This window comes from Aythya marila, assembly GCF_965140915.1.
Source record: "Aythya marila genome assembly, chromosome: 4".
NCBI classification, from domain to species: Eukaryota; Metazoa; Chordata; class Aves; order Anseriformes; family Anatidae; genus Aythya; species Aythya marila.
In genome coordinates this window covers 34,261,840-34,287,025 of record NC_139045.1, presented here as the reverse complement: position 1 = coordinate 34,287,025, position 25,186 = coordinate 34,261,840, and the positions used below count along the sequence as shown (strand labels likewise).

The 25,186-nt window shown below is 38.3% G+C and overlaps 1 protein-coding gene across 1 annotated transcript in view; it reads left to right on the top strand.

Annotated features, from left to right (window-relative positions):
- The first annotated feature begins 493 nt into the window (after positions 1 to 493).
- EDNRA (endothelin receptor type A) overlaps positions 494 to 25,186 on the top strand; it is a 34,476-nt gene continuing 9,783 nt past the window's right edge. Inside the window, exons 1-4 of the mRNA XM_082759243.1 lie at positions 494 to 817; positions 3,370 to 3,845; positions 16,387 to 16,514; positions 23,946 to 24,144. Of these exons, the coding sequence (XP_082615369.1) occupies positions 3,444 to 3,845; positions 16,387 to 16,514; positions 23,946 to 24,144 (729 nt within the window). The 5' untranslated portion in view covers positions 494 to 817; positions 3,370 to 3,443. The remainder of the gene's footprint in view (positions 818 to 3,369; positions 3,846 to 16,386; positions 16,515 to 23,945; positions 24,145 to 25,186) is intronic.

Below are 25,186 nucleotides of genomic sequence, written 5' to 3'. Positions count from 1 at the left end.
ACAAGCTTCACTCTCTGGTATATGAGTATATGAGAAAAGATTGTTAACTTTAACAGAACTTCCACTTTTTCTGAATAACTTTTCTGTACCACTACCTTAGCAGAAGAACAGTAATAAGAAACATCTGAATGACAGAAAATGCTACGATTTTATTTTTGTACGTGCATTTTTGGTCTTGAAAAATAAAAGGTGTTACCGAGGTGTGTCCTGGACGGACCACAGCAAATGACACCCCGAGATGCAGAGTTTCTGAAACTCTTACACATCCAGTTTTACTGATCGTCGTGGAAACATAATCCTGACCGAGTCCGGGGAAAATGAAACGCAAAAGCTGTGTATTTAGTCGCGGGATATTTTTCCCTGCTCTGCTTGTGGCTGTTAAGTCGTCTGATTCAGTCAGACACACAACCTTTGCGTGAACCCTACTTGCTGTCAGGAGGCAGCTGCAGCAGGGGATGGATTCCCAAAGGCTGTTGCCCTGCCGAGTGCAGCGAGGTCGTTAAGCTCCGTTTCAGAGAGGAAACAGTTAAAGGGCTCAGCGTTCCCCCCGTGCCCGGGAGGCAGCCTTTGTGTTTAACGTTGGCAGGGGCTCCGCTCGGGCTGGAGGCTTGTTTTAATAGGGGGAGGGGGCAGAGAAGCGAGGACGCTCTGCCTTCTCCGCTCCGTCTCCCGCTGCCGATTGAGCGGAGGTGGAGATTTCCATCCCACCCAGTCAGAGGCTCGGGGAAGACCATCCCAGGAAAAGCCGCTCGGCGGCAACTCCCGGGAGCAGCAGGCGCAGCATGAGCGCGGGGCCGGCGGCGGAGGCACGCCTGGGGTGAGTGCGCGGCGCCCCGCACCAGCGGCTCCGCTCCCAGCCCCGCTAAGGGCAGGGAACGGCGAGCGGCTGCTGCGGCCGCCCGGCTGCAGGCGGGGGCGAGGGAAGGGGGCAGAGAGGCAGAGAGCTTGGGCTCTCCGGTAGGAAGCGCAGCTCGGCGTGGGAACCCTGTGGAAGAGCTCCGCAGGCTGCCCTGCCTCGCCGGGTCCGTGTCGGGGCCGCTGTCCCGGCGGCGGGGAGCGGGGAGGCATCACCCCGGGGCGGCATCACCGCGGTGATCACCCCGTCAGTGCCCTGCTTGGGCTCCGCAGCAGCTTTTCGGGCACACCGGTCGCCGGTTACGTTTCGGCTCCTCTTTCCTACCGCTCTGCGGTGACCCGGGCAGGGGCTGTCCCCGGTTTGTCCCCGGGTTCTGCTCCCCCACAGCGGCCGCCCCCGGCCCGCGGGTCCCCTCCGCGCCTCGGGCACCCACGGCCCTGCACGTAGGGCAGGCCGCCTGGGAGCTGTGTGCTCTGTGGCCGTACGGACACTTGGAGAATACGCCAAGCAAATGAAGGATTTGTCAGGAATCCGTAGGAAAGTGGTCTTCCTTATAAATCATTCTTTAAAAAAAGACAGTTGTAGTTTTGCTTCTTATGGGAAAGTTTCTTCTGGGAGAGGGAAGAGATGGCAGCTGGCGATGCTGTTCCCAGCTTTGCATGCTGCATGCACCATTGGCATGCGACCACTATGTTCAAATGAGGTGTGTATATTAAGTTTTCACAGGAAAACATCATTAAATAAGGGGGATACTAATACAGCAACCAAAGCTGTGGGTCTTTGTAGTGAGGGCTTGGGCTCAGTCCATAGCTGTATCACATTTACTTGGGCAAGTACAAACTTGGAAATGTCATTTAAATCACTACTGATTCAGTTTTTCCATTTGTGAATTGGAGAACAGCAGTCATAGCAAATAATAAAAGAACTAATGCTTGCCTGAAAAGAATTGCAGTAAAACATGCCTGTTATTTCTGATACGACTTAGAATCGTAAGGCAAAAGCACTGAGATCACGCTAACTATTGCTAACTGCCCTGAGATATCATTGTATCAGGCTTTTAGGTAAGAAGGATTTGCTGTCTAACTGATTAAACTTTAAAATCAAGTGCACAGGTACTCAGGCTGGTCAGATCACTATCTCAGATACACCAAGATAGAAGACCGTAAATTTGGATGACTGGTCTGTGAGAGATAGCACCCTACACAGCAGACAGGAATACTCAGACTTAACATTGCATACGCTGCTGTATAGAGACACACACACTTTAACAGATGACACACAACAGAAGTAGTAAATATTTATAGTGTGGCTGCATTCAGAACTACTATCAGTAAATTGTCTGCCACGTTCTTGTAAATTTTTGCTATAAACTCTGAATTAATAGGCCCATAGGGAATGAAATTAGGATTCATTTATTTAAAAGGATCCTCCCAATTGCTTCATGTGAGTCCCTAGAAATCAGAAAGTTATAAATACTAAACTTTCTACTCTTTTTTTGGCAACACTGTAGCATTTTGTCCTGCTTTGCAGATATGAGCCATGTATAAAATCTTTATCCTAAATTAGACCAAGGCTTCAAGGAATTGGACTTGAGAGTGTCCTCCTTGGCTTGTACCTCAGGGAAGCTTCGCTGAAGGTGCTACCTGCCCCCTGCCGCAGCGACCAGCAGCTCTGGGGCTGCACACTCCCAGTCACAGGGGTGGAATGCTACTGCCTCCTTTCCTATCTGGAAATGTCAGGAGTTATCACTTAGAATACTAAACCAACTAGTTTTTTATCTTTAAAAGAGCTTAATTTTTTTTATAATCAACTTTGCCATGGATAAGGACTGCAACATGAGCAGCACTTACATTATTCAGGAACCAAAGACTTCTTTTTATTACAATAAATTGACATATGTGGTCAAATGTTTACCCTGAGACTATAAAAGTCTTCCTCATAATGTCCAGGGACTTTGAGTCCAGTCCAAAATTTGATTTGATATATACGTATTATCAGTCTTCATTTAAAATCCAGGTAATTATAAAGCCAGAGAAAAATAATATAAAGCATCATTGTTGCAATATATCAAAAACACTCAAAAATTAACAAATGTAGTACCTGTAATTACTAATGCAGTGTTACCTTACTTTTTAGAACATACTTTATTTTAGTTAAAATATCTTACAGCAGTCCCCAAGGCCTCCCTTTGCTGGTAGACTTTTCTTGCAAGACTATATTTTAAAGCAGAACTTCATCTACCCCTTTGTGTTTTTTCATGCACAAGTTCTGTCTAAAGTTAAAGGATCCCGCAGGATCTCATCTCTGTTTGTGTTTTGTCAGAATTAATGGATGTGGGTAATCTAGATTTCAGAGTAGCACAATGATTACAAGCATGTGTTTATATATATGTGTTATAGAAATTACATCCAAATAGCTTTCTTCCTAAGTGAGAAGCAGGATGTGTTACCCTGCTGGGTCTACTGATTCTGTTTCTTTTTTTGTTTGTTTTTCCTTATTGTTTTTCTCTGCAGGTGAAGAAGTGAAAAGTACCTCACTGAGATAGTGAAAAAAACTCTCACTGAATTTGCTCATTTGGGACTTCGGGATGGAAGCCTTATGTTTAAAAGTTTCTTTGCTGCTGCTGGTTTCGGGATTTGTCCTCAGTGACAGCTCTGACAGAGATGCTGCCAACCAGAGTGATCTGGGAAACAACCTTCCCACTTTCTCAGGGATTGACTCCAGCATGCTCCTCACCACCAGACGGCCCCTGGTAATCAACCAATCTGTCAAATGCTCCCAGCAGACTAAGATTGCTGAAACTTTTAAATACATTAACACGGTGGTATCTTGTGCTATTTTCATCGTTGGAATGGTTGGGAATGCAACTCTGCTGAGGATCATTTACCAGAACAAGTGTATGAGGAATGGCCCGAATGCACTGATAGCCAGTCTGGCACTAGGAGACCTTATCTATATTGTCATTGATATTCCTATCATTGTGTACAAGGTAGGATGCAACAACAATACATTTTACTTGCAATTTCCTTACAAATACACTTGTTCTCTGTGGTTACTTCTTTGTCTAAATAGTGCATTTTGTCAATGAACAGTCTGCTTTAAAAAAGTATATCTCACTTTTGCTCTGCAACCAAGTCCTTGCTCTCAGGTGTCACCTCCATAAAGGAAAAAAAATATCTTCCTTTAAAGATGATGTAGCTCCTAGCTCTTAACCAAACCATAGCCTTGGGTATTTCAAGGAACTTTTCATTTATTATAGCTACTATAGTTAGCAAAACAAATTGTGAGAGTAGACTTTTTATAGACTGTTCCCCTTCTTGATGGGCATAAAGCATTATATAAATATATAAAGCACAGTTGCTATTTTTGGAATATCCTCTCCTTACTTTATGTTTTTACAGAAAATACTCTCTGTGATCAGCAAGTTTTATGTTATGACTTTGTGGAGAGTGACTATGTCAGTTACACTGAGAGTTAAGGTTTTAATTTAACACTCATAAGTAGCAGATTTCCAAAATTATTCCAGGGTTAGTAAGGTTAATTATACCACAGAACATTTTTGAAATAACAAATTTCATCTGGATCTCTCAAAGCATTAAAAGGGTTCTCAGCAATTCTGTCCCAGTTTTAATTTGCATCTTAATCAAGCAAAAACTTAAAGTAAACATAGCTTTTTCTAATGCAATATATGTTTGTCAGTGTGACAAATTTGCATGATTCCAGGACAGGTTTGAGTGAACAGAACTGAGTCCTTTTTCAATATATCTGTCTTGAAGACATTAACTTGTTTTAGAAAGTCTTCAAAGAATTTTGTAAGCTTCTATGTGTATCCTTGTGGATTATACACAAGTCCATAGCTGATAGGATATATTTTTTTATTATTTCTTTTTTTTTTTTCTTTCATAAAAAACTTAAGACATTGCTGACAGTAAATAAAACACTAAGGAGTATAATGAAAAACAAAACAAAACCAAAAAAACATTCCTCACGTTTTGGCCCTTAAAAATTCTAGAGACTTAACTTTTAATGACATACCTTTAAAACAAAGCATATTAATGCATGACTTCATAATTATTAGTGTTGTCTGGTTTCAAAACAGATTTTTAAATTAAAGAAACAGTGAACTGAAAAGAAATATTTTGTATGTATATATTACAACCATTGACATCATAACTTGACTTGCATTTTAATGCAGGCATTGACACAACAAGATTGTCATAACTTGAATTCATTAACCAATTAAAAATATATATATATGTGCATATGTCATTTGTACAGAGGCATATGGTAACATATAGTACCCGATTATGATCTTACAGTGGTATGAATTACACATAAATCTTTTAACTTTAACTGGTTTTAACATAATATGAATTTGAAATTAGGAGATAGACTGTGAATAATAACACAGGTGATTTAATGGAAATGTAAAAGTAAAATATTTTGTATTATCAAGTTGATGCGTACATTAGCCTTTGCCTGGTTTGACATTCCCCTGTGTTTTTCATAGCTGTGTGATGCCTGGTGGGACATGGGACTGGAGTTCTGCATGTTTTCATTATCCTTAGTGAATTGGACTCATAACCTGAACTACATCTCCCAAAATGCATTACTATTTCCTCCCAAGGAAATTATCCCAATGTCTTTATGAATATTTGCTAGGGTAGTGTTCTTATTCCTGGTGGAATTTCTGAAAAGAAAGTTCCCAGGAAAAATGGCCCATTTTTTATCCAAACTAAGTTTGGGAAAGAACAAGTATTCTCACCACACAGTTTTTTCTTGCTTTTCAAGAGCTCTGCTGCTTCTTCACATTGAAAGAGGACTGGAAATATGGAATTAATTTTGCCTTTATTGATTTTTTTATATTCCCTTTATTGCTTTGAAATATATATTTTTTTCCAATTAATCTTCTGACAATCCTTTGCCTTCCATAGGTTCACTGTTATATCTTATATGACAAACTGTGGTGCCAAATAGCTCTCTACAAACAAAATGACTGTAGACTATAACCAAATATCTTACTGGACTGCAGAGAAGTACTTGATAATTAAAGGCTGTGAATGAAACCACAGCCCCTTGACATCAACGTCTGTCAACTCCCACAAGAAGGCAGAACTGAAAGATTGTCTTTTAGTACTTTTTGACAGCTTGAACCTAAAAAATTGTTTTCTTAGAAATTATCATATATAACCACCTTGCTGTATAGAGTTACCTGCATGTATTTCGAAACAGGAAAGCATCTGTAGCATTTATAATGGAATGGTTTTACTTATGCTAAGAAATGAAGTTACTATTTGTAGCACATTTTTCATATAAACCATTCAGTAATATGTCTCCTTACATTAGAAGCTGATTTTAAAGTCTGTTAGATGGTATTCCTGTTTATATCTCAAGGGATCCTAAAATCTGTGGCATCATTTAGCTCCCCTTTTTGAGTGACAATCTGAAAGATGGCCACTGGAAATATTATAACCATTTGAAAGTGGAAGTGACAGTATTTCAAGAAAAAAAAAAGTTTCCTTTTTATTTTAAATCTTAATTTCTTAAGTATTTTATATACTTAGTTTTGAACTATATTTTAAACATTCTTTTAGCTTTAGAATAAGGCTCATTTTGGGTTATATATTAGTATTCTATATGAATAAGTGGTGTCAAACAAAACCTTATAGATTTGATCTTCATTTTGAGGAGGACAGAACAGCTCTAAAATCAGCATCAGAGTAAAGCAAGCATTGGTCTGCATATTAAAAAAAAGAACACAATAGTATAGTATTAAGATAGCCACATCCTATACATCAAAACTTGTAATACTATGTAATTACACTGTAATATCAGAAATATGTATAATTGAAACATAAGGTAGCTTTAACTATTTTGATATGACTCTCAGAAGAGAAGTAGTTAATGTTACTGAGATCCATATCAATTTCACAGATCTTAAAAAAGAGGAAGTTATAAGATTATAGTAATTGAAAATGTAAGGTCCCAGGAGGACTGAATCCATGATTAAGTTATGCATTTATACAATTAACAATGATGTGACATTGGGGAGAAAAAAAAATCATATAATTTATGTCAGATAAAGATATGGTCACAGGTGTTTGACATTTTTATCCTTTCTTCACTGTACAGTAGACTCAAAAATTCCCACTTACTTTCCTGAATTACTGTAATTATATGGTGGATTCCCCTTAGCAATTTGTTAAATGGATTGAGATGTTAGTAATACTCACTAGCCTTCTTTGAAGATATTCTGAATGTATTAAAGTCCCATCAGGCTTAATTACCTCTAGTATATTCACTTGTAGGATCAAATCAATATTAAAAATTGTAACAAATTGAGTTTTACAGGAAGGGTGCCAATTATAAATCCAGCCTTAATGGACTGAACAACTCGTTCTAAGACAATTTCATTTTAATCTCATTTATAACACCGAGACCCAAATAGTTTCCTCAACGTAAAACATACACATCTCAGCTATTCATGATGTGAAATAATGAAACCTTCATATCAGTAAGAATTACTTATTTTTGGTGAAAAGAAGAGTAGGAAATATAATTCTAATGTTTCATGGTGCTGTAGAGGTAGGGCTAAGGCACTGAAAGAGACAGAGGTTTCACATCTCCTTTTCCAGAATCAGGTGACAGGGCACATTATGGGAAGCTGCTGCATCACCCACATTATCCATTTGTAACAAATAGGTTAAGTTTGGACCCAATGCATGAAGGCTTCTTTAGAGGACTGCTTCCTATTAAAAAAAAAAAAAAGTCACCTTTTTAAGGTTATACAGAGGCAGCAGCAGCAGCGTATCTGTAGCACTGCTGTCACCTTGGCTGTGCTAGAGCTCTGGCTGCTGCTATCACTGGCTAATCCCCGGCTGGAGCAACAGCAAGAACAGCTGCTCACCAGAGAAAAAAACTCTCCTGTTTCTGAAACAGAAAAAGTTTCCTGAGCTTGTAGAGCTAGAAACATTCCAGGCCCAGGCTCTCACCTTTGGAATGGCAAAGTTCAGCTTTAAAGATATTATTGGGAAGCCTTGAGCTGTCTCTGCTTCCATTTTAATGCAATTTCCAGAAAAACATTTAAATGAGTTCTGTTTATTGAAAAATGACCTACATAGGATTGATGTTAATTATATCACCTTACATCTTATTATTCTTAACTTCTTGAGTCATATTATTTTTTAAAAAATAGATGAAGCAAATTAAGTTTCTTTGAATGTGATTACCAAACTTTTCCCTAATTATTTTACCGATATAAAGTGAAAGACATCTACCAAGAATAAAAAGGTGTGAGTGTCCACTGCTCAAACAGCTCAACACAGTGGTGTTTTCAGTAGTGGCCTAAGGTGGGTTTCTTTGGTGTTCATGTTTACATAGTTACAACAGCATCTAAATCTGAGTAGTCTACCTTGAACATTATAAAGCTAAATGTAGAAATCAGCAGGCAGTAAGCAAGCATTCCCAGCCATTTGCTCTTCCATAAAGGAAGAGTCAGCTGAGGCATTTCTGGTCATGAACATTTTTCAACGCCAGAGCAAATGTGCAAGTTTTAGACCCCCCCCCCCTTCTACATCACAATTTGGTGTATCTGATTGCCTTTACTGTCAGAATTAATAATATATACAAACAAGGTTGATAAAGAAACTCATCAGGAGTGATCATGTGGACTAATTGAGCAAGTGACAGCCACAGTAGTTACACTTCTGTGCCAAAGGAATATAAGGCCAAGCCCACAGCACACACAAAGTTAAGTCTACTTAGAAGAGAAACCCACCTTTACAAACAAAATTCATCCCCTGTGCAGTGTGTCTCTCTCAACTAAGTATAAACACTAGTAGGAAACTCTGAGGCCACCAACCTAACAGCATTCCAACTTTTTCTGAATGCTTGGCAGTGATTCCACAAAGACATGTATCAGTAGCCCAGTGTGATGCAAAAATCAATATTACTTGCTCAGAACATGAACTATGATTTGGGTGTATGTCCCCATGTAGTGACCATACATTAAAGAAATCTAGAGGTAGCACAGGTATTGATTGTCGTGTCCTGGAGGCACAAATCACCCAAAATGGAAGAGGGAAGGAGCAAGTGTTAGTATACCAGGAATCTGTTCTCTCCATTTGCAGACTACAGCTTCCTAGCAGAATGTGTATCATGCACTCCAAGGCAGGAGGTAAGGAAGGGTTTATGTTCTAGGGCTCCATTCAAGATCCACTCTGCCATTAAGTAATGGCTGTCCAGTACATAAATTGCCAACCCAGAGACTGTGGGAGAATATATATTCCTTTCAATGCACAGGCAGCTCCTCCCTCTTCTTCAGTTTCACATCTTGTGCCTGTCTTGCTGCTCTGTGGATCTGTAATACTGTACAGTACCTAGAGACCGTAGGTTTCACAGAATATTTTAGTATGCTCACTCTGGTCATTTTTCAATCAGCTGAATTCTACAGATAACAAGGAATCATTTTGACTGTGCATATCCAGGGTTTACCACTTTTGCTGTAATTTCATAGCAATACTGTCACCCTCTTTTAGCAACACAAAGAAGACAACACAGGTTGAAGAATAAGAAAAGCAATATTTTGTCCAGGGATTGAAAAAAGTTCTTTTCAGCAGATCACCATGCACATAAACAGACCTTGCAGCTCATTTGCCTGAAAAAGAGCTGCACAGCTTGAAAAGTAGTCTACCTAAATGGGGGGGAAGTTAGCCATCACCACAGAACAAGAAAAAAAAATTAATCCTACTTTGTAAACAACAAAAATACCACAGGGAGATGTCAGGAATGCTTGGCTGCTAAGTAGATTTTTGTAACAAACATAAACATTTTAAAGAGAATGTAAAACTTAGGATTTATCGTTTTAGCTGTTAGTTGAGACAGAACATTCTGCTTCAAAATCAGGGCATTTGTTTCCTTACCTTTCAGGATCTCTTAAAGTATAATATATCTTCTCTTGTGTAAAAACTCTACAGTCCTTTCCCTAGCTGCCTAAGTGGGAGAAAATGACTGCCCATTTTACTCAGCAGGAAAAGATGAGCCGAAAAAGCTGTGATAGGGCAATTCAGAAGAAAAAATGTTTTTGATGGTACTCCCGCATCCCCACATAACCTTTCTTCCTTCCTTCCAGAAAACAGACAGTCAGACTTCTATCCACTCAGACAGTGGAAAGAGGGCAGCTGTTGGCTGTAGCAAAACTAGGGATATATTTCCTGCAAAGAACAGCTGAAGAGATGCCACGTGCCTTCTGGAACGTGGCAGTATCATGATCCTAAGTATAAGCGAACTACTAAAGTCAGCAGAAGTCTGAACTATTGAGTCACCTTGATATACCCAGTGTTGGTCTTGTGCCCTTTTTACAGAGGCTTGCCCTGTTTGCTATCTTCCTCTACTCAATGCCCTTCCCAAAGTTGAGGCTTTTCACTCCAGCAGTGGGAAGGGAAGGAATACTTCCAGACAGGCGCTTTTCTCTCTTCTTTCACCCTTGCAGCTTTCTGTGCCAGCAAAGTGGTGGAGCAGAGCTGAGTCATGCATGTGGGGTGAGCAACAGTTTGTGGGTCCCAAGAAAGAAATGGATGAGTATTGTCCTGCAATTCAGTTCTCTTTAGGATGCAGGGTTTGCGGGAAGACGAGAAAGACTTGAAAGTATGGAGTGAATTCTTGTACTATGAGGTTTCATGGGGACAGAATGATCCTGGTTGAGTCACTGAGTCAAAATACCACAATTAAAATGCAACAAGCGGGAGACTGAACCCACCCCTCTTTCTAACTGGTCTCACAGACTGGAGACAGGAGGAATGCCTCAGTCACAATTACTGTCTTTTGTCACTTAATGCAGTCAAGTCAGTGGCACAGACTTTGGACACTTTTGTGTTCAGTCGGATTCCACCTGAATTCTGACCAAAAGAGCGGGTACCATATTTGGCCCATGCCTTGAAGCAGATGTACTTTGCAAGGACCTACATAAATGTAGATGATAACTTAAGACACAGCTGCACTTACAAAGCTCAACATCTCCCACTGGAAACTTGCCTGAAAAAACAAAACCCCATGTGATCTGACAAAGAGTAATTTCTCTTGTCTTTCATTCTGTGCTATGTTGCAAGGCAACGAAATCACCCAGGAATACACCGATTTTGTAACTCCACAGTTAGCAGGCAACGGTAACTTATGCAACTAGAAGTTATATAAACAACCAGCAGTCTGCTGGTTTGGTCTCCATCACTGCACAGGATGAACAGAATTTAGAGAATAAAGAAGGTATTTCTGTTTGTCCTGCTGAAGACAGAGTTGAAACCCTAGCTGCCAGAGTGGTGCCACTAGAATCACTGAACACCTAAAGGCCATGAAACTCAGAGATGTATCCTGGATGGGGGCAAATACTACCTGTATGAAAAAGTTTCTGGGAAGCAGAGCTTGTGTGCCAGCGCAGCAATGGTTCCAAGAAGATACAGGAAGAAGAGGAAGACTCTAGTGCACTAGCATGAGATAAGAGCAGGAAGAGGCAGGCACAATAAAACCTTTGCTTTCATCCTCAGTGCCATGTGGCAGGGAGAGATGACCTCCTAACAAGTAGCTGTTGAACCAAAGCAGTTTTCACAGAGCAGCTCAGAGACATTTCCTATCCAGCACCCAACCCAGTCCATCTATTTTGGGCTGAGCTCCAGGGTCATCATCTGCCTGTAAACACACAGTATCAGCCTAGGAATAGATAAACACTGTGGATGCATATGAGCATGTACTGGTGAATGCTCGTGTGGTTAGATTATAACATTCTCTCTTTTAGACTATATATAAATTGCTTGAGATGCACAGTGGGACTTTATCTGTGTTTTGTACATCAGCTAGAATACTAATGGGGGTTAGAAAATAGCAGTGGCAGTAGAATAAAATCAACTGAGTGACATTTAAAAATCATTGCAAAGGAATGTTCTCAGCGCTGCTGTCTTGTTTGTTTCAAGCTGCAGTCAGGGCAGAGAGGCCATATAAAGGAGCAGAGACCAGGGGATGCTCAAGGAAGCTGTAGCTTTCTAGTCACTTACTGAGGTTTTTCAAGACTGACGGTAGAACCTTGAAATTTTGGTTTCTGATTTCAGTGTAAGAATATGCTGTTGGCTACACTCTTCTCGCTCACGAATTGCACCACAGCTGAACCTTATGAAATACACATTTGCAACTACATGTGGGAAAAAGTGTATTTCCTTTGCCACGTCTTATTTTGAAACCTCAGATTTTGAGAGTGGGATTGCAAAAGCAGAATCCATTTGACCAAGTCATGGAGAACTAGGATACAAGCTAGGATAATCAGCCTGATTCCTCCTATCCCTAGGGCTTGAGAGAAAATGTAATATGCTACGATTTTATCCCCATTTTGTCTGGATGTTAAAAACATGCAAAAGCACTTGAAGAGCACAGACAGTAGTCCCAATTCTTATCTTGAGACTAAGTAAATCAGGACTAATTCAATTGAACTTCTGCGCCCACTTTTTCATACAAAATGAATATGATATTTCCCTCAGAAGTTTCTGTATCCTGCTAGGGTAGAACAGAGGGCAATGGACTTGTTTTGATGTAAAATTAGTAAAACCACAGATGGGATAAGATTTGCTGACTAAAAATATCTCCTGAAGAAAAAACTGGCACCTGATCCAAAGGGAAGTAATGAATGCATAGCTGATGTAGAATGATAATGGAGTATACCCATGGAAATGTTTGCAAAGTTAATCTTAAAAATCAAATAACTTAATCCTGATCCTAGTGATTTTGATTAAAATCAACTTGAAAAGAATGTCTGATGATTTGGTACTGATGGTACTTCAATTAGTGGAAAAGTGTAAGAAACAAAAGGAATAAAATACTTTTCATCTTAAAAAAGGAGAGCTTCCTGGGGTGCAGGGAAGATGTGTACATGCTGAAACTGTGATAAAGCTTCCCTGTGAGAAGTAATGACTAAGTGAACCTTTTTCAAGTACAACACTTTTCTTTTTGAACCTTTTCTTTTTGAGCTTTGTAGTAAGAGTTTCACAGTCAGTACAAAGTGCTTGTTCATTTCTATTGCTGAGTATATGCTACAGTCATGGTCAGTGCACATAAGTGAAGAGGTGGCTGTCTTTCTCTTGCCTCTTAGAGTGTGAGTTGTAATAGTAAATCAGTTTTGGGGCTCTGCTTGGCACAGGCAATTGGTAAAAGTCTGCTGAGGCCTCCTTCCCTTGGCAGTGCCACTTCTAATTTAGCCTTCACCCAGTGGTGCCTGCAAACTATTCCGATTTTACCCAAACCCAGACACCATATGATTACTGACTGTTGAGAATCTGAAGCTGATATTCCACATGATGAGAATAGGTTGGAGAACCACCTTGGATTCAGACTGGCCTTTCTTTCTCCAACAGCTTTTATGCAGACCCTGACATAAACTAAAGCCTCATGCAAGAGCTCTTGGCAAAAGGCAAAAATATGCCCTGAAACTTTTGTTATTATATTGCCAATCTATCCAGAAAATAATTTTGCTGGAGCTTTCAATGTATTTCATTCAGTTTATATAGATAAAATCAAAGGAATTATCCAACAGCTTGCAGGCATAATTTCATTACCTTTATTACTGAAGCTACTGACAATAGTTAAATCACCAATTCTAGTGATCCACTAACTAGCCTCTGGCACAAGAGGGATTTGCTTACATTAAATATGATTGTCCTAAACTGGAATACCATTGCAAAGATGCTTGCATTCTGTCTGCTGGGGTCTTGATGGTAAGTAAGTTTCTCGGTTCTTCTTGAAGAAGGAAAGAATTCTCAGTATGCTAGAAAACATACAGCAAGAAACAGCAACAGAACAAGAGCAAATGGAACATTTATATTGTATCACTCTCAAATAGCAAGTAGACAGATTTGGATTGATCCTATGGCTTATTTTTAGAAATCTCATTTTAGTATTCAACTAAAGAGAAAAAAATAATCAAGTAAAAATATAATGCCTAGTGGATAATGCCTTTCCTATTTAACTAGCAGTCATACATGTAAGTTTGGTTCATAGTTGACTGAAAGTTATGAATTGCTAAAATCTGTCCTGAAATACAAGTGATCAAATAACAATATGAATATGGTCCTAGAGAACCTTATACAGCATGTTGTAGATAGCAGCTTCCAGGATTTAAGGCAGTATTTGGGGAAAAAAAAAAAAAAAAAAAAGCACATGTGGTGAATGGGTATAAACAAGAGATGTGAAAATGCAAATGAGTGACTCTAAAAAGAAGTTCAATTACTAGAAACCTAGCTTTCAATGAGTATTAAATAGCTTGCTTCAGCAATAAACATCCTGTACTCTGCATCTGAATATTCTGAAAATCTCACGCTGTGAAAAAGCAGAAAGGTAATTCCTACCTTCAGTGAGATAAAGACGTATGTGAACTTTAACAATAACATTTATATTATCAAAGGTTGTAATTAATCTTATATTTCAATTGAAGAATAATTTAAATAGTGATAAAATGTTTATTTTGAATACTACAGTCCTGAGCTAGGACCAAAAGTTGTTGTTTTTTCTAATTCTGCAGACAGAATACACCCACTTTTACTAGACAACCACTTTCCAGACCCTAAGCCTCTAATGAAAAAATTTCCTTCTGTCTGCACAGATAACTTTCAAAATGCAAACTGACTGTAAGGAAAGAAATAAGGTCTGCCCAAGCATGAAAATGGCCTGAGAACAGATCTGCAAGAAAGTGAACTCTGCAACCTACAGTCAAAATTCCTACTGATTTAATTATATTCTGAACAGTATAATCTTTGCTCAGTTTTAATTGCAAAAATGTTACAAAATATGAGATTCGTAGATTGTGTACTTTGTTTTTGAAAGAGCCCAACTAATTTTTGCATGAAGAAAGCAATGGGGTCAGTCCCTGTGCATTTCTGTAGATAAGTGTGGTTCCTTGCTCTCTGTTTTCCATTTTGTGTTTTTGCCCACGGACAGCTAGAATCTGGCACATCATACATGCTGTATTTATTGGAAATGATAGCCTTGCCACCCGTTTATCACTATCTCATGCACTGAAAAATAAAACTGTTGTGATGTTACAATCTATTTCAGTTATATAACACTGAAAAAGTTCTATATAAACCTTCCCAGGTCTGGATCTAAGTATCTTCAAAATTTCAGCAGAATTAGTTTTCAGAAGCTTTCAGAAGCTTGGGTTTGGCTTCTAATTGCTACTCAATAGTGTATCATTTGCTATTGCCCTCTAAAGCAAACAAAAACATCTATAAACTGAAAGGGTACCATCAAACTATCCTGTGTTCCAGCCTTTGTTCAGTAACACTACATATACATGTAAATCAGATGATGAATGCACACGACTAATAATGAGTTAATTATCCAATAAGATAAACTATAATTACTTTGTATTGACTTGAAAAATTGGATCCCTGCCTATCTGGGATACAACATCCTCCAAGATGTTGACAAAGTTACATGTCTAGTTCAAGAATTGGTATTTTCATTTTGAATCTAATGCTTCTTATTACATAGACACTTCAATAAAAGTTGGTAATAGCATAAGAACTGTTGGGCTATGTCACACAAACTGCTCATCATACCTCTTATTCAGTATCCTACCCCTGACAAAGGCTCAGCAGCAGAGACTTAGAGGAGAAAATTTAAAAGAGGTAGAGCAAGAGTGACCTTCTCACCAAAAGGGGAAGGATATGTCAATTTTCAAAAAACAAGGTGACTGTAAGATCTCTTTCCTGAATGGAATTAGCCAAGTTAGAGCTCAGTGTGTATGGACTTAATATTTTTTTCCAATTACATTTACTTACATTGAATATAATCTGCCATTTTAACTACCCTAAGTCATTTGTATCCTGTATTTTGTTCAACACATTAACAGTTACACCTAGAAAGATTAATATTTATGCACTATTTTTTCACAATTATTCACAGGAATCAATGTTTTCATATTTGTTTTGTTAATGCTTCCTTGGAAATACTGATCTAAACCCCAGCCGCTCATTCACATCTTTCCAAATGGATGCCTTTCTGTTGCGTGGTAGTACAGCCCACATGTATGAAGCTAGTCCTTTAGAACATAATATGGAACTAATTATGTGTGTACACTATCTTCTCCACACACTTAACAATCTGGCAGTGTCTACTGACATGGTGGTGTATTTACAATGACAAGAATCTACTTGCATGCAAGCATGGGAATTTGGCTCTGAGGTATTTCATTATGAACTATGAATTACGCTTTGAATCCTTGGTTCTGGGCCATAGTAATCGCAACCATTTATGACAGGGCTGAGTTAGATTTTCACTGTTTGGTATTGGTGGCTGAAGCACATCAATAAAAGATCCTTTAACAATGCAAGTGTAGAAGGTCAACACTTAAGTTTTCACCCTCTATGCCTCTATGTTTGAAGTACATAAATTTCGAGGTTACAATGATTGTGTCTAAGACAAGAAAGAATTGTGATTGTTACACATTTGCTAAGCTATTGTTTAAATATTCTGCTTGTTTTGTATCTTCTCTTTAGCTCCTGGCTCAGCAATGGCCTTTTGGAGATAGTGAATTTGGACAGTTTCTTTGCAAATTCCTCCCCTTTATACAGAAGGCATCAGTGGGAATCACAGTCCTTAATCTCTGTGCCCTTAGTGTGGACAGGTACAGTATATTCTACTCTTTTGATTGACACTGTTCTTTCCCTTGCAGTTGTACTAATAGTGGGAGTACTCAGTATGGTCTTCTTAGCAGACAGACTACAGTATAGATGTAACCTAAATTCTGCTTTTTGATATCCTGGCTATAACAAAGCACCACATCTGTAGCTCAAAGTATACCACGAAGCTACTAGACCTCATGCCTACTGAATTAATTTCATAGCTTTTTAAAGGTATTTAAAAGGTTTATTAAAGCATTATCTCAATTTCTCTTACCAGACTAAATTTTATTGCGATTTGAGTCAGTATTCTTTTTTTTTTCTTTCTTGTATGTGACATAATGTTTGCTTTGTATTTGAACAGGATCATAATCTTTAGTCATAAAAATATTTTTTTTCAACTCATTGCCTATGGACTATAATTACAGTATTCATTTTAATAACTTATACAGCTAATTGAATTTTATTGAAAAACATGCTGGAAAACGGCTTTGATAGTTTGATGTTGATAGTTTGAAAATTAATAAAACTCTGCTAAAAGTGCTCAAGAAGATATATAAACATTATGGTAGGACAACAGCTAAGATGCTTTTGAACATTATTCTTTTATGCTTTTTTTTCTTCATGAATATTAGGCAAAAGCAGATGGAGAATTCACATACTTAAAGGCTCTTTATTTTTATTGGTCTTGAATATACTTGTTCATGTTCTAGTCTAAGATTTCAGTAATTCTGATACAGAAATCGTTGATAAATAGAATGCATTATGCATATTAATATAGTGATGCAAATATAAATGAAACTTTAAAAATAATCTTGGTTTGGTTTTGTATGAAAAGTTGATGTGCAAGGTTTGCAATGGATGAGTAACTGAGATGTATCTATTCCTGAAATGATTCCTTATTGCATTGGTAACTCATTAGCTGACCTTGTTAGCTCATTAGAAACAAACAAACAAACAAATAAACACAAGTGCTCTATTTCTTTTATGAATCTATGACTATAAACAGAATTCTAATGCTCAGACTGTATCTGTCCAACATAAAACACAATCCCATGGACTACTCTAAATCCTAGATCAAACACATATGAAACTTGCAGATTGTTCACTAAGTTCTCACCAATGAGTTTCCACTAGATTTAGTGAACATATGTTACATATGTTTTCATAAATTGGAAGTAACTCAGCTGAAGCTATCTTTTTATATATGCATGCTTGTTTTTCTTTGTTTTGTGATTATTTTGTTGTTGTTGTTGTTTGTTTATAAACACTGGTTTGCTAATCTTTAAAATAACCAAATGCCATTTCCATTTGAGCATAAAACCTTGTATGGCATCATATGCAAACTACTTAATTTCCTCCTCCAAACTACATGCTTTGTCAAGGACATAGTCTTTATCACTTGGTGCTACTGTAGTAAATGACTGCAGAGAATGTGTGTTAGAAAACAGATACATAGAGCCAGACTCTGATATTGGCTAACACATATTGAATCTAAGTTACACTATCATTAAATCAAGATCTGACAACACCTTAGACAAATTAGGTCAGGCACAGGAGTGACAGGCATAATCATATTAGTAAAGAATTCTACATCAACTAAAGGATATTTTTTAATATGAAAAATGAGTACATTTTTCACAAAAACTTGTGTGCTGTCACAGCTGGACTATTTCTGGTCTACAGGATAGCTATTTTTTCCTTAGAGAATGCTCCTGAAAATGTTCTCTTTTATAGTTAGTTAGTTAGAGAGCGTATATATGGGACTGCATTCTGCAAGGTAAAAATAGATGGATGCAATCAGTACAATGAATACAGAGCTCCGAAGCTTTGATAATTATTGACTCCTTAGCTCTCATTTGTAGACTACAGCCTTGCTTTAGAGCCCAATGTTTGTTTTTTCTTACAGGGACTGATCCCTGTGTTAACTACACCTTACTGTAAAACACCACTCATTACTAGTGCCCCTTGCACAAAATGGCAGGCACTGACAGCATCTTAAGGTTTAACTGTGCATTCCCAAAGGAACAATGCCCATTCACACATAGAGAGGGTTTCAAGAGGCTGAAAGAAAACACCAAACCAGCCATTCACCCTTCAGAGGAAGAACACATTTATTTCAGATGCCCCTCAGACATTTTTAAACTCTGAATCATGATCATGATGAAAGTCTGACACTTCTTCTAAACAGTCCCTGACTGTGACTAAGAGGAAGGATGTTTTCCTTCCTGAGCTTTTACTTTTCCTTATGTCTCAGACATAACAGTTTTGATGAAGAGATGGTTTTTAAAAGTGCCGATCTCATTTCATAGGTATACACTCTCTTCTTGACCCTTCTGAATACCAAATTTCACAGGACAGTCATTTCAGGTTAGGTGCTTCCATCTGGACCAACTTCCAGTAAATGTATAAAACATCCAGGTTATAGCAGTAAAGCAAAGCAGTAAGAGCTTTATTATATTAACTGTTATTATATTATTAATGGCTCTTATTTTTAATGTAATTACTTTCAATTATCAATTTATTATATTGCTGTCAACACACTGCCAGCTGGCTTTAGAATGAAGAACTGCAGTGATCTGATCTCTCACAGCAAAGAGGAATAGATTGGTACCAGTAACAGTATAGGAACTGTTCTGCTGCTAACCTTGGCAGTGACTGCTTCTCATGTGCTTGACATTTTATAAAGGGCTTTCCATTTTATAAAGGGCTGGTGGTACTTGCAGAACAGAAGTATGTTATACTAGTAGGTCACTTGAACAACTAATTTTAATGTGGTCAAAAGGAACAGGGAGGCAAAACCACCTACTCTGTAAAACAGCAGCAGGCATAGGGGAGGCACAGGCGTTCCCTGTGCAACGTGCTCTAAGTGACCCCGCTGGAGCAGTGGGATTGAACTTGGTGATCTCCAGACGTCCCTCCCAACCTCAACCATTCTGGGATTCTGTGACTCATAGTCCACACACAAGCTATAAGCCAAGGTTTAATTTTCATACACTCCTTGACTTCATTTCATAAGGCGAACAGTACATTTTCTTTTTTAATTGTAACTAGATACCACTATGGTAAAGTCCATCCAAATTGTTCCAAAAACTAATCTAGGCCACAGCAAAAACCACAAGGCTACAGCATTAATGTGACCAATACTGAAAGGCTAATTAGAGTTCTGGAATTATTCCTTACCAAAGAATGATGAAATCATGGAGAGGGTGTTGAAAAGCATCAGAAATGATTCAATGACCTTAGAGATCTCAGCAAGTTGCTTCTCAAAAATAATGGTGAAAAAGCCACTTAAACATTACATCCAAGTGCTGAAACACAGATGATGTATCAGATATCCTTTAGGTCTTAGTTTTGCAAAGAAAATGTAATATTAACCCACTGATCAAAGTTGCACCCAGATTCCGAATGAAAATAAGGTACACATGTTTAACAATGAGGGTAATTAACTACTACAAGACATCACCAGGGAAAGGTGAAGGTGTGCTGTTTTTTATGTTCTCAAATCAATACAAGATATCCTTGTGGAAGACATGCTTTGAACCAGTTATAACTAGATAGGAGTGTACTATTTAATTTTATGTATGTATACTTTATGATGTAATGATCCCTTGTCCTCAAATACTCTGCATACTTAAATACAAGTAGTAAGAGGGACTGCAGGGTCCATAAAAAGAAAGTTGGAATAAATAGCTAAGAATGAGAGAAAAGGGAAGATGAGAAAACACAGAGGAGAGAGCAATTGAAGGGTACAGTATACTAAAGTTGACAGCACATACACGAGCAATAGAAAGAGGAAAAAAACGGGGGGGGGGAGAAGAAAGAGAGCCACAGCACTAAATAGGGAGAGGGAAATGATTTGGAAAAGAGCTGAATGTTTTAGAAAAGATTGGAGAGAAAAAGAAAACAAACAGAAACGGCAAATGAAAAGATAAAACATGCACATATACACAGATTTTAGGCTGAGGAATTAAATGTAATGTGTGATGCATCTATATTATTTCAGTTCCCTGGCAGCCATCCTGTATTTTTTAAGTGTGAGGGAAATAAACCCTGCAGTATTTCCCATTCATAATTATGGGAGGTTTGTGGCTAGACAAAGATCCTATATATTACATAATTCACAGAACACCCACTTGAAAAATTTTACTACCACTATTTTTCAAATCACTCTTAGAGCAGTGAGTAGAGACAAAGTAATTGCGGGCTAATATGTATTCAGGAAATTTTGATCTAATTAGTGAACTTCCTATCCTTTAGGTGAAACCATTCATAATATTTTTCAGACAGTAATTCTGCATCTGATGGTTATTTAAAATGTTAACTGAAAAAAAAAAATTGCCAATAAAATATATATAGAATCCAAATCCTTGCTGCTGTGCACACTGACCTTCTGTACAAAGCAGACATAACTTGAAGAGAAACAGGTATAAAAAAATGCAAGAATTCACAGTTTCTAACCCATTTGTTGTCATTTAGATAGTTACACAGGTAACGCAACAAAAATTTATGTCTTACTTGAGAAATGTGTAGTCTATAGTCTCCTGTTTAAGGACATCCTGCAGTCAAGGATGATGAGGTAGTACCCTGCACATTGTGCAGCTGATTTTATTGATTGTAAAAGTTCCAGTTAGTAAACTTCCAATTGATTGTTATATTTCCAAAGTTCACCTGGTACAAATATCTGAGTATTTGTGTGAATATTCCTAGGAATATTGCATGTAGTAATTAAATCTAAAATCTGATATTTGGTAAAATGAAATATGAGAGGATCACAAAACATTCAAAATTAAATCTGAATTTTAATACGAATAATTGTGTGGGAAGATCTGATGTTGAGCATTACTTTCCCAATTATTTCAACATAGGTTGTTTCAGTGCTCTCAGAATTCCATTCTCATAGGCCTCCTCCCCACAAGTGAACTCTTGACTCCATCCTTTCTGAGATCCTTTGAAGATAAGGATGCCTTCAGAAGATGCTTTCGTTTTTAATCTGCAAGTCCAAAATGTAATGCTTTGCTTTAGTACTTTCAAAATCTTTATACATACATTTCTGTTAAAATGGTGTACCAAGGACCTATCTCTAGTACACCCATGACTATGCAGTGTATGATACTGCTTTTTTATCACGAGATGTCAAAGCAAAGGTTTCTAGTTAGTTTGCTGCAAGCATGGTGGCATACAAGGCTCTGACACCTTCCACTGTTGTTCTTTGATAACGCCTTCTGAAGTTTGTGTGAAGGGCTTAAGGCCTGATTTTGCATTCCTGCATCTTCCTTCTTCTAACATCGAGGCTACAGGGTATTTAGTTCATGTGTTCCACCCTGTTAATATGAATGAGCACACTTCCAAACAAAAAAAGGGGGCGTGATAGAGGGAATCAGAAGAAGTGCTACGTGTGAATCCTTAATCTCAAATTAGTGTTTTGTTTAGAGGAGGGGTGTGGTTGCCTTTAAATAACTAATTTTTACAGACATCTGTAGCCTAGGTCCTACATCCCTTGGCAGTTTTTTCCCACCAGAAGCTCTTCATTCCTTCCATCTCAGAAATACAAACTTGAACCCTTCCCAGTACATTCAAAATAATTGTAATCCAGAGTTCTCAACTACTCTTTTCCTTAAACCCTTGTTACCCCTGAGCCTTTGAGCCCATGCCAAAACTCTGACTTCCTCCAATCATAAGCCATCCCACTCTCATCCTTCCACACCCTAATCCTCCAAATGAAAACTCTGTGATCTAAATTCCCCTGTTCTCTCTTTCCCCTGCCAAATCTCGCCCATCCCTGCCACTGAGAGCCTATGTACTTGCAAATTGTACACTCCTGGTCTGCTGAGGGCACCTTCTTTTCCCACACCCTTCACCTTCCTTGTGCCTGCTGGCATGCTCTGTTGTTAGTTGCTGTCATCTGTTAAAATCACCACTTCATTTGCTTTTCTTTGAAAAGCTTAACCTTGGCTCCTGCCTTGGAAAGGTGTTAAGGATAGACGTAGCAGCTGCATGAATCCAAATGTGTCTGCCAGGACTCATGCAGCAGAAAATGAGGGCATGTCAAAAGAATACTTGCCATAGTCAGGACAGTAAAATGCCACAGCTCCATACAATTTTTAACTGCTTCAGTAACTTCTTACTCTCACCTTTATAAAACAGAAGAACAACTCTTCTTGACTTTTTTCTCTTCAACTAAAGAAGACTATTTCATCCGTGCATGCCATGATAAGCCCGTATAGCACTGTGGTTCCAAATGGGAAGGTGCTATTCTTTTGTGGAAGTAAAATAAACAGTTTAGAAACTGTTATATCACCAATGACCGAAAGCTCTCCAGCATGCATTTCAGATTAGTACAAGAACACAATAATGTTCATTCTTTCCATAATTTTAGATAGCATTGTCTTTGCTAAATTGTTGGAAATGCTAAGTATCTTATTTACTACAGCTATTGCTAGATAACAGTTCCGTCTACTAATGAATTTTCTATTTACAGACTGGTATTACTCTGTATTACATGCCCATCTGTCTTCTTCCAATAATTTTTGAACCTATTGAGCAGACTTGACAGAGAGGTTAAGGTCTGAAAGCTAATAAACTCCTACAAGTTCCTTGAAAACTGGCAGACAAGTCGAGGAGAAAGACCCTCTCAGTTCCCTGACTGGGGGAAAGGCTGTAGCCTGTAACAAGAATCCTCCAACACGGGAGAGACAGAGAAAGTAAAGAAAGGAAGAGAAAAAGGGAGACGTGCTATAAATGTTTGGACTGTATTTGAAACTTTTTTGAGTTCTTACCTTTTATCAGGGATTTGAGCTATCAGATGCATACATATAGAGAAATAGGTTTCAGCAATTCCACTTTTTCAAAGAAACTTGGTATTTGTGAGATAAAGTTATGGGAAAAATGCTTTGCTTTTGGTATGTGCACACCTCTTAGCCATGCACTTCAGCTTCTCATCAGAAAGGTGATGTAAAGGCTGGGATCACTGCCAGACAGTCCTAACTAGCACTCAGCTGTATTCTAAAGCCAATACAGGATATACCTCATAGAAACAGTACTTTCACCATTAGCATAAATAAAAGAAATGCATTTTCATTTGATGAAAAATATTTTCACAGTATTTCATTGCATGCCAGCTGACAACTCCACTTCAGATAGCACTGCAGTTACAGCTGAGGTAGCTGTGCCAGATCTCTTAGAATGGCTAGTGTGTTAGAAAGATTTTTCTTCTGCTGTTATATCATCTGATCTAGATGATCACCCCTTGATGTGCGCTGCTGTGTCCTAGGTGGCTTGACAGCTGGCAGAGCCCCTGGAACAGGCAGGAAAAACAAGCAACATGAGTCTAAGATGTCAGCTTTGGGATTTTCCTTCGTATATAAAACTGGAGCAAGATGTTTGAATTTAAGGAAGAAGTTGGAAGATTGGACACTAATGCCTTTCTCTTTCAGGTATAGAGCAGTTGCCTCCTGGAGCCGTGTTCAGGGCATTGGAATCCCTATGATCACCGCTATTGAAATTTTCTCCATTTGGCTTCTGTCTTTTATACTGGCTATTCCAGAAGCCATTGGTTTTACTGTGGTACATTTCAAATACAAGGATGAAAGTTATGTTACCTGCATGCTCAATCCTACAAATAATTTTATGTTGGTAAGTAACATCCTTTCTTCTCTTTTTGGAATCCACATCATATAACTTAGACACTTAAGATACTGGATTATAATATGCTTTATTTATCCATTAAAGTGCAAATAGCATTCTAATGTGTATTGATGCAAAAAAGGTCCTTCATGCACAGTTACCAGCCTCTGCTTTCATCTAGAGATCCTAAATGTGACTTTACATTTCCATTTATTCCCTACTGAGGATTCTTAATACAGAAATTTGCAATTTGGGCCCGACTAAAGTACAGCCAAGAGATGTCAGTGTAGCCAGAGCCTTGGGAGGTATTGTGTTTCTAGGTATAACACCCTGAAGCCTGTAACTGTCAGAAAACGTGTTTTACCGTGATGAGTCATTGGTTTGTGTGCAGTAGCCAGGTCCTTTGGCAGATAAATAATAGGGTGGGGCCATGCTCTAACATAGCTTTTCCTATTCTAAATGCAGTTACAAAATCAGAGGATAATCCCTTCATTTATTAGAAATCATGGCTACAAATCTGACAGACTCACATCTCTAACTTAGGTAGCTTAGGCACTGTTAGCTGTCATCAAGACACAGCAACTCAGGAGCAAGAGATGTGCCCGAGTACAAACCAGACTTCTTTGGCACGCTTCATAGCACTCGTCCTCTGTGCTACTAAACCTTAACAGTGGCAAATACCCACATTAGATTGTTCAAAGCAAGTCAGGTGAGTAGTCACTACAGAGTTAACATATCTTTACTCCATAGAGGGATGGTGATTATTTTCTTGGCTTTCCATTGCGAAAATGGGAAAGTGATATATTACTGTTTTTTTTTATGAACCCAAAGAAGGGCCAGTAACCATTCACCAATTAATAATCATCATCATCAAAAAAAAAAAAAAAAAAAAAAAAAAAAGTTTCATTCTGTTTTGTCTCTGAGGATGCAGATAATGCAAGGTCTTCAGTCTTGAGGGAAAATCCACCCAGAGTTTCTGGGTCTTTTTCTGACCAAGATTTTTTAATAACAGAGTGTAAGCTTCTCTATTTTTGAATGTCTGATCTTGAGT